Source organism: Rhinatrema bivittatum, chromosome 3 (genome assembly GCF_901001135.1).
Source record: "Rhinatrema bivittatum chromosome 3, aRhiBiv1.1, whole genome shotgun sequence".
NCBI lineage: Eukaryota > Metazoa > Chordata > Amphibia > Gymnophiona > Rhinatrematidae > Rhinatrema > Rhinatrema bivittatum.
In genome coordinates, this window is record NC_042617.1 from 162,236,181 (window position 1) to 162,250,375 (window position 14,195).

The 14,195-nt window shown below is 44.3% G+C and overlaps 1 protein-coding gene across 5 annotated transcripts in view; it reads right to left on the reverse strand.

The window, feature by feature from the left end:
- Positions 1 to 14,195, reverse strand: part of BIRC6 (baculoviral IAP repeat containing 6) — a 1,045,545-nt gene that overhangs the window by 695,322 nt on the left and 336,028 nt on the right. For all 5 annotated transcript variants that reach the window (XM_029593898.1, XM_029593899.1, XM_029593901.1 and 2 more), the window contains exons 28-29: positions 10,887 to 11,095; positions 8,678 to 9,024 (exon numbers count right to left, since the gene is read on the reverse strand). In XM_029593898.1, the coding sequence (XP_029449758.1) occupies positions 8,678 to 9,024; positions 10,887 to 11,095 (556 nt within the window). The remainder of the gene's footprint in view (positions 1 to 8,677; positions 9,025 to 10,886; positions 11,096 to 14,195) is intronic.

Genomic DNA, 14,195 nt, shown 5'->3' on the forward strand with positions numbered 1-14,195 from the left:
ATAGGTAATATTCATCCAGAGACCTGTAGGAAAAGCTTCGAGTGGATGGCAGAGAAAAAGACAGGGAAGGGTGTCTGGACTGATCCATGGTACTACAGGAATGAAAATTAACAGGTAAGAACTAATTTTCCTTTCCCTGTACGTACCCGGATCAGTCCAGACCGTGAGATGTACCAAAGCTACCTTAAACTAGGTGGGACTAAGATAGTCCCGCTCAAAGCACGTGTCGACCAAAAGATCCAAAAAACCGGTGTTTGCACATCAAGCCGGTAATGTCGAGCAAAGGTAAGCAGGGATTTCCATGTAGCGGCCCTGCAAATTACCTGCAGAGAGACAGATTGACTTTCCGCCCATGACGCAGCCTGAGAACGCAAAGAATGAGCCTTCAAACCCTCAGGAACTACCCAGCCTTGGCAGAGATAGGCCAAGGAAATCGCCTCCTTCAACCACCTAGCAATAGTAGTCTTAGAAGCCTGTTTGCCCCTATTTGGACCACTCCAGAGGATAAAGAGGTGATTGGAGACCCAAAACTCATTGGTGACCTAGAGGTACCAGAGTAACACGCGTTTCACATCAAGCCGGCGAAGATCGCCCCCGGGTGGACCCACGATGTCCGCCGAAGAAAACGCAGGAAGTTCCACCGACTGATTGACATGAAAAGAAGAAACAACCTTCGGTAAGAAAGAAGGAACAGTTTTGAGAGAAACCCCCGAATCAGAAAACCGCAGGAAGGGTTCCAGACAGGACAATGCTTGGATCTCTGAGACCCATCGAGTAGAACAGATAGAGACCAGAAAGTCTGTTTTAAGCGTAAGATTCTTAAGAGTGGCGAGCCAGAGAGGTTCAAACGGAGCCACACAGAGAGCCCAAAGGACTAAATTAAGACTCCAGGATGGACATGTGGAACAGATGGGTGGCCGCAAATGTTTGGCGCCCTTCAGAAACTGAACAACATCCGGGTGAGACGCCACAGCATGACCTTCCACACGTCCAAGAAGAGAGCCAAGAGCGGACACTTGTACGCGTAACGAACTGAAGGAAAGACCCTTGAAGAGGCCCTTCTGGAGGAAAGAAAGGACCACCGAAACCGGAGCTGATCGCACCAAAACACCCGATTCAGCGCAGACAGTCTCAAACACTTTTTAGACCCGCACATAAGCCAAAGAAGAAGGCGGCTTACAAGCCTGCAGGAGGGTGGAGATAACTTCATCCTTATAGCCTTTCCATCTCAGTCGCTGCCAGGCAGATCGCTAGACAAAAGCGATCCGCCTGGTCGAAAAATATGGGACCCTGCCGAAGCAGGCGTGGAAGGTGGCAGAGACGAAGAGGCCCGTCCGTTACCAGATTTACCAGATCCGCAAACCACGGTCTGCGAGGCCATTCGGGTGCTACCAGGATGACCGGCCCCTTGTGGAGTTCTATTCTTTGGAGAACTTTTCCCACCAGAGGCCAAAGGGGAAACACATAGAGAAGGATGTCTGAGGGCCATGGGGGAAACACAGAGAAGGATGGCTGAGGGCCATGGGAGCGCCAAAGCATCCACTCCCTATGAGCAGTGCTCCCTTCAGCGGCTGAAGAACCTGTTGGCTTTGGCATTGCTCAGAGTTGCCAAGAGGTTCAGGTGAGGGGGACCCCACCTGCCGATGATCAAGTCCATCGCTCTGTCCAAGAGCTCCCACTCGCCCAGATCGAGATGCTGGCGACTGAGGAAATCGGCTTGCACATTCTCCTTGCCTGCGATGTGGGAGGCCGCAAGGCAGTCGAAATGATGCTCCGCCCAGGCAAGAAGCCGGCTGGCTTCCAGGGCCACCAGGCGACTCCGGGTGCCCCTCTGCTGGTTGATATATGCTACCGTGGTGGAATTGTCAGAGAGGACTCGAACCGCCTTGCCGCGGAACAAAGGAAGAAACACTTTCAGAGCCAATCGAACCGCCCAGGCCTCCAGACGATTGATGTGCCAGCGGGACTGGACCAGAGACCAGTATCCCTGCGTGGTCTAAGACTGGCAAACTGCTACCCAGCCGGAGAGACTGGCATCCGTAGTGACTATAATCCACTGTGGAGTCTGAAGAGGCATTCCCCTCAGGAATCGATAGCCACCACTGTATGTCGGCGATGGTAGAGGCTGAAAGCGGGAGGATCGTTTGAAACTGTTCTGACACCGGCTGCCAGCAGGATAGTAAAGCTCTCTGTAACTGTCGCATATGCACAAAGGCCCAAGGGACGAGATCTATGGAGGAAGCCATAGTTCCCAGGACTTGGAGGTACTCCCACGCCATTGGGAGCGAGAGCGAGATTAAGTTGCACAATTGTTCCATGAGCTTGAGAGCTCGAGCGCATGGCAGGTACACCTTGCCGACCCAGGTGTCGAAGCGTGCCCCCAGAAATTCCAACATCTGGGAGGGCTGAAGATTGCTTTTGGGGAAGATGAATATCCACCCGAGAGAGGTAAGAAGAGTCAAAACCCGCTCGACTGCCCGGCGACAGAGAATCTCCGACTTGGCCCTCACGACCCAGTCATCCAGATAAGGATGTATCATGACTCCTTCCCGTCGTAGAGCAGCCGCCACCACCACCATGAATTTGGTGAAGGTGCGTGGCGCGTTGGCTAGTCCGAACGGCAATGCCCGGAACTGAAAATGCTGGCCCACAATGTGGGAGCAAAGATACTTCTGATGCTTGTGGCAAATCGGGATGTACAAGTAAGCCTCCGTCAGATCGAAAGAGGCCAGATATATATACGCATACAGTCGCCCCAGTTGTTGTTCCCCTATTTATATATATTATGTTACTCTATGATGAAGCATTTCACTATATATTATTGTTGAACTGTTGACCTGTTCTATGTTTATTGCTCAATGTTCTATGTTCGATGTAACGCCATAGCCACGACAGTTATGTTCAATTGTAAACCGATATGATTTGATATCTTTGTTCAAGAATGTCGGTATAGAAAAATTCGAAATAAATAAATAAATAAATATTCGCCGGAGTGAACAGCTGCTATGACTGCCCTCAGGGTTTCCATCCAAAAATGCGGCACCTTGAGGGCTCGGTTGACCCTTTTGAGGTCCAAGATCTGACGAAAGGAACTGTCCTTCTTTGGCACTATGAAGTAGATAGAATACTGGCTGGCGCCAATTTCTTCCACCGGAACTGGGACAATGGCTCCCAGTCCCAGGAGCCTGGTGAGAGTTTGGTCCACCGCATCCTGCTTCAGACGTCCGCAAGGAGAGACTACTTAGAGGTCCGGCAGATCCCGAGAAAACTCTAAAGCGTAACCGTCTCGTATTATGTCGAGGACCCACTGGTCTGACGTGATTTTGACCCATTCCTCGAAAAACAGGGAGAGACGACCACCTAGGTTGGGAACAGAGGAATGGGTCGATCGAATCTCATTGTGAAGCTGGCTTTGGTGCGGTCCGCTGGGGTGCCCCCCTCGCAGAAGGACCGGCGACCTCGAAAAGACTGAGACCAAGATTGAGACCTGGAGAGGTAACCTCTAGAGGAGGTGCCGCGGCCCCTAGTAGTATATCTCTGTTGGCCCCCGAAGTGGGAACGGGAAGGTACAAAGGCTCAAGACTGTTTCAGTTGGTCCTCAGGTAGCTTATGAACCTTGTTTTCACCTAAGGAATTAATAAGCTGCTCAAGGTCCTCGCCGAAAAGCAACTTGCCCTTAAAAGGCAAGTTGCTTGGACGACAGGTCCACCAACCAATTGTGTAACCAGAGGAGCCGTCTGGCAGAGACCGCCAAAACTATCGCTTTCGCCTGAACATGAAGAAGGTCGTACAGAGCATCCGCCCCATACGCAATGGCACCTTCCAACCATGCAGCCTGCTCCGCCTCTGCAGACGGTAGATCCTGGGTGCCGAGCAATTGTTGAACCCACCTAAGGCTTGCCCGCTGCATAAGACTGCTGCAGATTGTCGCCCGAACGCCCAAGGCCAGAACCTCGAAGATAGTCTTGAGATGGAATTTGAGTTTGCGATCCTGTACATCCTTCAAGGCCGTGGCTCCCACCACTGGGATAGTGGTGTGCTTGGTAACAGCGGAGACTGATGAATCCACGGTGGGAATTTTCAGCATGTCCAGGCAGTCCTCCGGGAGAGGATAAAGCTTGTCCATGGCTCTCCCGACATGGAGCCCCGCCTCGGGCGCTTCCCATTCCTGGAGGAGCAGCAACTTGTGCATAGGATGAAAGGGAAAAGCACAAGCAGGAGCCCTGAGTCCCACTACGAATGGGTCCCTGTGGGCTGGCAGGGCGGCAGTGAGAGTATCTGCCAGGGGGCCCTCAATCCCTAGCTCCTGAATGACAAAGGGAATGAGGGGTTCCAATTCTTCCTTTTGAAATAATCGCAGAACCCTGGGGTCATCCCCTTCCAGAGGGGGGAGCGTCCCAGCCAAATCCAGGTCCGGATCCAGAGCCTGAGTCACCACAGGCGCTGGAGGGTCTGGGGGAGGTGGGGGGGAGGGCCCCTGGTACCACCCACATGGACCCCTGCGTATCCGGAGCCATGGGAGCGAGCGGAGGGAGTAATCGTGGGATTTTGGCCGGCAGGGGACCTGAAGCAGGATCCTCCTCCTGCAAAGCTGGCCAGATAGGATTTGTGCATGAGAGGCACAAACTCCAACAAAAAACGTGGCCTGAACTTGTCGGAGGGGGGGGGTCAGGGACCACGTCCTGGGGCCACACGGGGCTCAAATCGGGGGGGACCCCAAGAAATTCGAGTCCCTCAGCTCCCAGCAGTCCCAAATCGAGATCTGCTGAAACACCTAAGATGGCCAGCATTCCCGCAGTTTGCTGACCCAGGAACGGCCTGGCCATGCGCTGTGAAGAGCGACCCCGGGCTTGCTTTGGTAGCGCTGCCAGAGAGGGACCTTCCCCACCCAGCAAACATGAAGAACAGAGCCCCTCCCGCGAAAGACACGTCGAGGGCTCACCACAAGCCAGGCAGCAGTGGGAGCGCGGCATACTCAATGAAGAGGAGCCACAAGCTGCAGGAAAATTAGTTGGTTGCTGTAACTGCTGTAAATTTGCTGCCGGGAAGAGCGGAGGCAGACGAACGAATCTTGCTGGCTCCTCTAGTAACAAAACCTTGGCTGCCGGCTTAAATCACTCCCTTATGCTGTATTTATTTATACATTGGTCTGGGGAATTGCACATCCCTGAGGCACTGCCGGGGGGAGGAACATCCCGGAGCAACAGGCAGCCAGGTAAGGGGGGGAGTGACTGGACCACCAGTTTCACCTCGAAAAAGGATCACCAGGGAAAAGGGCTTAGGCTATAGAATACAAGGGACAAGCCCCCCTAAGCCCCACAAGAGCAAGGAGACAGCGCTGTCGCCAATGAAAAAAGAAAACCAGAGCCAATTTGATGTGAGGATTTTTTTTTTTTTTACTAGGCAGAAAGTAAAAGTACTTGCTTGATCCTGAAAGATAGAATAAGAGTACCCCACCGGGAAAGGGCTAATTAGCCAAGATCAGGGAACCGCAGGGTGAGCTGTCGCATCTGCTGGAGACAGACAAATACTGAAGGGCTGCAGGGTAAGCTCTGTCCTGATATAGGATACCCTTTCAGTTTTGGTCTGTCTCCATCTGCTGGACAGGAGGCTCAACCCACGGTCTGGACTGATCCGGGTACGTACAGAGAAATGAAATTATCAGGTAAGTAATTTCTCTAACATGCTTGTGATGTCCTACCTGTTGTGTTCCATTTGTCAGGTATCAAATATAAAATGTAAACATTTACCTTGAATGTATTTATTTATTTTATTTATTTTGTGTTTTTCTATACCGGCATTCGCAAAAGGTATCACATCATGCCGGTTTACAAATAAGGAGTGTAAGATACAATAAGAACATTAACAGGTGCGGATTGAAAACTTTTGCAGTTACAATAAAACAGGGAAATACACAACTGGGAGCAGTGAAAAGTCGATAGGAAATTAACAGAAAGAACAAATTTATGGTATTTACTAAGTAATGGAGTTTCGCAATGATATTGATTATCATGTTAAGGTAGGGTCTGAAAGTGAGTTAAGGTTCAGTTGGGGTCTGGAAAGGCTTTCTTAAATAATCACGTTTTGAGTCTTTTCCTGAATGCTGGAAGGCAGGGTTCCTGTCGCAGATCCGGTGGAATGGAGTTCCATAGAGGTGGTCCTGCTGTGGAGAATGCCCTGGCTCTGAAAGTTATATGCTGAGAGGTTTTGGGGTGTGGTACCTGTAGAGATTCTCTATAGGATTCTCTGATGGTCTGGAGGAGGTATGTTTTCTGAATGGGATTTGCAGGTTAAGCGGAGAGTGTTGATGGATAGCTTTATAGACAGAGGTAATGGACATATATGATTCTATTGTGAATTGGCAACCAATGTAGGTCTTTCAGAATTGGAGATATGTGATCTCTTCTCCTTGTGTTTGTCAATATTCTGGCTGCCGTGTTTTGAACCGTCTGAAGAGGTTTAGTGTGAGATGAGGGTAGACCTAATAATATAGAGCTGCAATACTCTAACTTAGAGAAGATTTTTGCTTGCAGGACTGTTCTGTAGTCGTGCGAGTGGAATAGTGGTTTTATTCTTTTTAGGACATGAAGTTTATGAAAGCAGTCCTTGGTAGTTTGGTTAATAAATGATTTTAGGTTTAGCCGATTATCAATGATAGCTCCTAGGTCTCTTACTTGAGATGTTTGTAAGTTGGCTGGTGAATTTGTAGTGATGTTACTGTTTTCCGGGGATATGAGAAGGAGTTCACTCTTTGAAGAGTTTAGGATTAAGTTTAGACTGGAGAAGAGGCCGTGATTTCTAGAAGGTAATTTTCCCAGAATTCTAGAGCTTTTGTGAAGGATTCTTTAAGGGGAATGCCGATCTGGACATCATCGGCGTATAGAAAATGTTTTAGGTTCAGTTTGGTTAACAACTGGCAGAGAGGGAGAAGGTAAATGTTAAAGAGCGTGGGTGAGAGGGAAGAGCCCTGCGGAACTCCTAGAGAGGAAGGATAACGCTGAGATTCTTTGTTGTGTATTTTGACCTTGTAGCTTCTGTTCCTAAGGAATGTTTTGAACCAGGCCAGTGCCGTGCCTGTTATGCCGATGTTAGCTAACTGATTTAGGAGGATGGAGTGGTTAACCGTATCAAATGCTGCCGAGAGGTCCAGGAGGATCAGTAAGTAGGCATGACTTTTATCGAGGCCCATGATGAGGTAATCTGTCAGGGATATGAGTAGTGATTCAGTACTTAATGATTTTCGGAAGCCATATTGAGTAGGGAACAGGATTTTGTGGTCTTCGAGGTAGTCCGATAATTTGGTGTTAACTAATTTTTCCATTACCTTGGCTATGAAAGGGAGATTGGAGATTGGACAAAAGTTGGTAGGATCTTTAGGGTCTAAGTTTGGTTTTTTTAGGAGCAGTTTGATGGATGCTGTTTTAAGGTCTTCTGGATGGATCCCTTGGGATAAGGAACAATTGATAATGTCTGACAAAGCTTTGGAGATGGTGTCTGGGATTAGAAGAAGCAGTTTGGTCACGGCATTCCTTTGTCGCTATAGTGCAATGATTTTGTCCTGTATAAATCATTTTTACTGGGCTCGTCTTCAGTAGAGGAGTTTAAGAACAATAAATAAGGGATGCAGGGGAGCATCACTGCTTGCTATATGTAGTTTTGAAACACTACACAGAGCATTGTTAGAGCTATTTTAATATTTCAACGATTTTTATTTCTATCAGGCTTTCCTTATTATGCAGAATCAAGCATACACAAGAAAAGAGAATTTACAAGTAATTCTGTCTAAACATCTGACCAGAATAATAATCTGAAAACAGTATTCTGAATATGATCTAATGTACAGCATTTCACCAGACCACATATTCATGACTTTTTAGCACCCGCTTTCTTAATGCGCGCATGGTGCCCGCAAGAGGGGCGCCATGCTATAAATAAATTAGGGGGTTGCGGCTGCCGGTTGCAAAAACTGAAGCCGTAAACTCGGCATCGGTTTTCATAACCGGCCGTCTGCCAGTAATGAACACGGACGCTGCTCGGCAGACGGCCGGTTATGAAAACCGATGCAGAGTTTACTGGCGTCTGTCTGCCATGGTATTTTCTTTTTCTTAAGAAAAAGAAAAAAAAAAAGAAGTACAGAAAAGCAGTTTTTTTTCTGCTTTTCTGTACTTTTTACATGTGCTCAGCTATTAACGCCTGCTCCACTTTTTTTTTTTTTTTAATGCAGAGTGAATGAGTAATAGCCTCATTCACATGTATTTGCATGTGATGAGCGCTATCACATTCACGCCGTGTCGGATGCGGGTTAAATAGGTGCTAATCCCTCTATTGCATTAGGGGGTGGATTAGCGCCTATTTAACCCTCGTCCGAGTTATACAGTGCGCTCGGCTGAGCGAGCTGTATTGCATCGGCCCCAAGGGGTTTCTTCTCTATTCTATTGAATTATCTACTCCCTTGAGAGGATTTTTTTTGTATTGAAGTATAGTTTGCACTATACTGCCACTGCTTATTTTCTAGCTTAATTAAGAATTTTACTGTTCTAACGCACAATGCTCCAGATATATTTCTATCTGGATTTATGTAGAATAGCACTCACAGGCACACATGCTAACAGGGCAAAACTTCATCCCATTTAAACTTTTAACTCAAATCATTCTGAAATATCAAAGAAATACCAACCATTGGAAGAATGAAGAAGACTAAGTAAAGTGTCTAGAAGGTATCGGATAATAGTTCTCAGCTGCTCTGTTGATGACATCTGAATCAACTCTCTTGAGTCAAACTGCTCTCTCAAGGTTTTCCTGCTTGCTCCTAACGCCACTTTAAGTCTTTGCACGGCATGATGAGCCAAGTTCAACTGAAGCTGGAGCTGAATGCAATCCTGGTAAGCTGAAAACACTCTACTATCCTCCTCTACTGCTTTGTCTGGCTTCCGCAGAAAATACTGTGCATTATTGGCACTGTTTAGAGGAGGGAGATCAATGCTCTGCAAAAGGGTTTCCAGCCTGTGGCAAGCTAAATTATACCTTAAAAAATAAAGCAAGAAGAAAAATGAATACCATAACTACAAGTCTAAGTGATTTTATTTATAAATGAATGTGTGATATCTGTACTCATGAAGAGCTGCAAACTGAAGCTTTCCTCATTTATCTATGTACCAAGTACAACATGAGGAGTATTTCAAGTACCCCCGCCGATACTGCCCTCTTAGGGGGTAGCAGTATGTATGAATTTAGAGGCAGGTACTTACAGACTTTACACTAATTTTCAAATGGAACATGCACGCAATACTTTCCCTTTGAAAATTATCTCAACAAATACCCTCACATACTTATACCCCCTGCTAAGTATGCATAGCTAGTTTGGGGGGAAAATTATGCACACACTTTTACATACAAAACTATGCATGCAAGTACAAAACTCTCCCCAACCCCACCTCCGGAAATACCTGAGCTCACTGTGGATAAACTTAAATGTATGCAGGACATATATGAAAATGTTTACATTTAAATCGGATGGGACATTTTATAAAAGGCCATTTCTGTGGGTAAGATGCTGTTTTACCTATAATTATCCTGTTAAAGCACTATTACTATATTCTCTAATTTTACAACTGCATGGGAAGGGCTAAAATCTGCATACAACTTGTACACACAGACTTTAGCTAGCATTTTTTAAGCAAAGTTATCATAGTTTGTTCTGACCATGCTCAGGTGATTGGTTCGCTACATGCATACTTTAACTCACAAAGTTACACCTCCTCTATGGAGGGTGTAACTTCTGCACACACTTTTTAAAATCAAAAGGAATGAGAGTTAATTTCCAACTCCCACCTCCTCCTCCCACTACCCTCTGAACCTCTACAGTTTGTATAAAAGTATTTCTGCACTCACAGTGTTCTGGTCTATTTTGTAACAGCCATTTATGTGCACAAATTTAATTTGAAGAGACTCAGAGATATTATCAGATGGTAGCAATTAGCATGAGAGCTGGGCCAGGATTTACTTAGGGGCAAGAGGAAGAAAACTAGCACTTTCCCAACTAGTTCCCAAGTTTCTTTAACATTTATGCAACAAGCCATGAAAATGGACAAATCACTGCAAAAAAAAAAAAAATGTTCCAATGTTAAAAGGTTCTCATTCTTCTGTAACTTTGACCCTGTACATTCCTCCTGCTTTGCACTTCCAGTTCAGTTAAAACTAGGACAGGGATTTTATTACTTCATTCATAACTACCCAAGGATTTTTTTCCCCTTATTTTGCGTCTCCTCCCAACTTACATTTAGACCAGTCGCTGCAGCAACAGTGCTGTGCCGGGGGCAATGCACTAGGTCTCCTTTCAGAACTTTGCAGCCATGGGTCTTGTATCTGGCCACTAGGTAACTATGACCCTTCCCATCCACGGAGGCTGTGAACCCTGACTTCACAGATACCTTTCAAATCATGAACTGGGGACCTTTTCCCACATAGCAGAGCACAGGAACTTACCAACTGAACAGTCATATGTAACATTCACCATAAACTGACTGTAAGACATCTTGTTACATCTAAACTAGAAGATATTGGGGACATGAGCATGCTAGGAGATACATTATGGCAAGCTGTTACTTCCCAAGAATGATCAGGCTTGGAACAGTTAGCCAGTCTCTAATTATCCTGTTGCAATTTGTCTGATTGATCTTCTCATTCCTTATATTTAAACTCCAAATGGCTCTGATAGACTGAGCCTATGCTTGATCAAAGAAATGGTTAACTGATAAAACCTCTAACTTGAACATACACACTGCCATGACTAATATATCTTAATGTTAATGGTCCCTTAAAATATCAGAGCCTGACATTTGATATTGTGCAGGTAAACTACACATGCAGGCCCTCATACGACTAACCTGCATTGTATATCTTCTTGCAGCGCTATCATCATTGTTAAATGCTGATCAATTTCTGGCTGGTTTGTTGCTTCACACTCTCCTCTCAAAGGATCGTGCATTAACTTCAGTTCACTTTCCCAAGGTAAAATGTAGGTGTGACCATAGTAGAATCCCAATGGAATCTTAGCTCTGGCATTGGTACTACCATATCGCCCAATAACAGTGATCTGAAACAGAATAATCAAGAAACATACTGATTAATTTTACCATAAGGATTTCATTCACAATACCTTTTAAGAAATATTCATAAGGTATAATGACAATAGAAAACACAATGTTCAACTAACTCAAACAATTGAACATAATACAGAAAATTACTTGCATTCATTTAAATTAAATTTTTTGAATAATAATCTACATCATGCAAATTTGAGAATTCATAGGTCGATGTGATCATTGGACAAAAATCACCTAAAAATCAAATTTCAATAACTTGCTCAGAAGTTATAATACTTTACGTGCTTCAACATACCCTAATTAAGCACCATTTCTTGCAACAATAAAATCAAATTATGTGAACATACCATAAAATGAGTTGATGTATGCTTCACATACCATGAGGCAACAACCAATGGTAAAGACAGTTGTAATAATGCTTGATGGCTTCACCTCCTTGAAAGCTTAAAGCCGTTAAAGCAAAGTTACTTAACTATAACAAGTATTCTACATAGATAGCAGGACAATTCAGCCACACAAATGGGTGATGTCATTCAATGTTTCTGATGAAGATGTGCTCTTAGCTCAGAAAGACCTAGAAGTTTGAACATAAGCAGGTGTATACATACTGCCATCACTGTGCAAATTTTCTCAGTCAGTTCATAAACTAAGCTTCAACTCTGTGGAGCGAAGATTAGGAATGAGTACCTGAATTGTCCTGCTGTCTACACAGAACACCTATTACACGTAAACAATTGTTTTCTTTATTGACAAGCAGGATTTAATTCAGTCACATAAATGGGGATTCCTAAGGTCAGGGTTACAAGAAAAATTGTACTGCTTGAAGAAGTGGTTGAGGCATGGTAACCCAATGTTAAGAGTAAGGAGAGAGAGTTGAAGATCCAGTTAAACAGGATTTTAAGTACTGCTTGGTCAAAAGCACTATACTTATTACAGTCCTCTTCAAGACAGTAACATTTAACGAAGGTTTGGATACAGGACCGTGTAACTGCCCTTACATATCTAAAATGGTTACCAATATTTGAGCGTATCTGGTATAAAATTGCCATGACGGTATTCAAATTGCTTAGTCCTGATTCTCCTCCATGGACTAATGCCTTACTAAGGATATACAAACCAACTCGTGAGTTGAGGTCATCACAACGTGGGATACTAGACATATCCTCTGTCTAGCTTGCTTGTCTTTTTTCAACCCGTGAAACATCGTTTTCTGTAGCTGCTCCATTTTCATGGAATTCTCTACCTTATGAGGTGCGTACACAAGACAACTTAAAAAAATTCAGGCACCTATTAAAAAGCTTCCTCCTACAATATGCCTATGGCATGTCTTGATTAATTGATGCTGGTAAAGCAATGTTTTAGATAACTATAGTTTAATACAGACTACCTCCAAGGAGCGTTTGTTTTGTCATGCTGTCCTTGTGTTTTTGAAGAATTTTTCATTGTTATGTTATTTTTCTTATATGATGCGATTAATACATTTTAATAAATGAAATGAAGATTCACTTGGGAAACTGAAGTTGCTCATAATTGATCTGCTTTTACTTTGCCATAAAATTGCTGATCAGATTTAGTATAGTAATACTAATTGCAGTCTGATATCCATGCAGTTTGTTTTGTAACTAATAATTTTTGGTTACAAGAAATATTTGACGAGTTTTCTTCAAGGTTTATATCTTTCCAAATAGAACAAAATTCTTCTGCAATCCAAGGTGTGAAGGGCTTGCTCACTGTTATGAGGTTTTGAAAATAATGTTGGCAAAACAATAGATTGCTTCAGATGTAACTGAGAAACTACCTTACATGAAAACTTTAGTTGGTCTTTAGAAATACCCTGTTTTTGAAAATCTGTGTATAGGGATGCATATATCACTAAGGCCTGGAGTTCACTAACTCTATGTGCTGAGGTAACTGCTATTTAAAATAGCACCTTCCAAGAAAGAAAAAGCCCACGGATGCTGAGGTTCAAATGGAGATTTCATTACTTGAGAAAGTACTATAATTAGATCCCATTGAGTAGGTAGTTCTCTTATGGGTGGATGATGATCATAAAGGCCTTTAATCAATCTTGCTACCATTGGATGATGAAGACCTTTTAAATGATGATATATAATGATAGCACTCAAGTGTACTCTTGAAATTAGTCTTTCATCCTGATCTTGACAGAATCTGAAGATCACTGAAAAGGGCAGAACTTCAACAAATGAATGAATTCTCCTTCTGTGATGTACACCATATGGAAAATATTTTCCATTTAAAACTGTAGGAGCATGTGATGGAAGGCCATCTTGCTGCAAGAATCACTTCCTTAACTGAAAAGAATAGATGTGTAAGGAGAAGAGCTATGAGTTCCAACACCTCCCTTCATATACCTATTTACCAGCAACTGTTTCTTAGAAAAATTACCAAACTGTCTGAATAAAAAAAAATTGCCTTTATTATGAGTTACACAGGGCTAAACTTCACTTAGTCAGGCAACACACTGGTAATTAGGGTCACAGACTATAATAAAAGTAATAGTTACAAAAGCATATTTGACATCCAGAGTTTATCATATTACAATTAATTAATTTTAGCCCCACATCTTTCTAGCTTTGACGTGAAAATTTAGGCTAATGAGCAGTAGCTTCCTGCCTCACAGACTAGGGAATTAAGCTACAGTTCTTACCACAGGACCGTAAGCTGAACCCTCTCTCCAGATCTTCCACAGATTGGTCTCTCTGTGACCGGGACCCAGGAGTTTGATGAGGCATGGTTTATTCCCGAGACCAGGATGTCCTGAGCTGAGAAGGGCTTCACCTTTTCCACTTTGTAGCAGCAAGGTGCACTCAGTTCCTCTACTCAGGGACACCTGGGGGGAGACCAGTCTTTTCTCTATCTGCAGCAGGAGCAGGGAGCTCGGCCAATATGGAAGCCACAACATGCGGATGGAACGCCTCCTTCACTTTGATGGGTAACGACTGGATGACAATGGATGGCCAAGAGTGCTGTTAGCTGACTCCTTTTCAAGGGCTCACCTATGCATAAGTCAGGTGAATGCATAATTAAGGCTTTGATTTTCCTGTTCTTTTGCCAGTCTTTTGTTTGCTG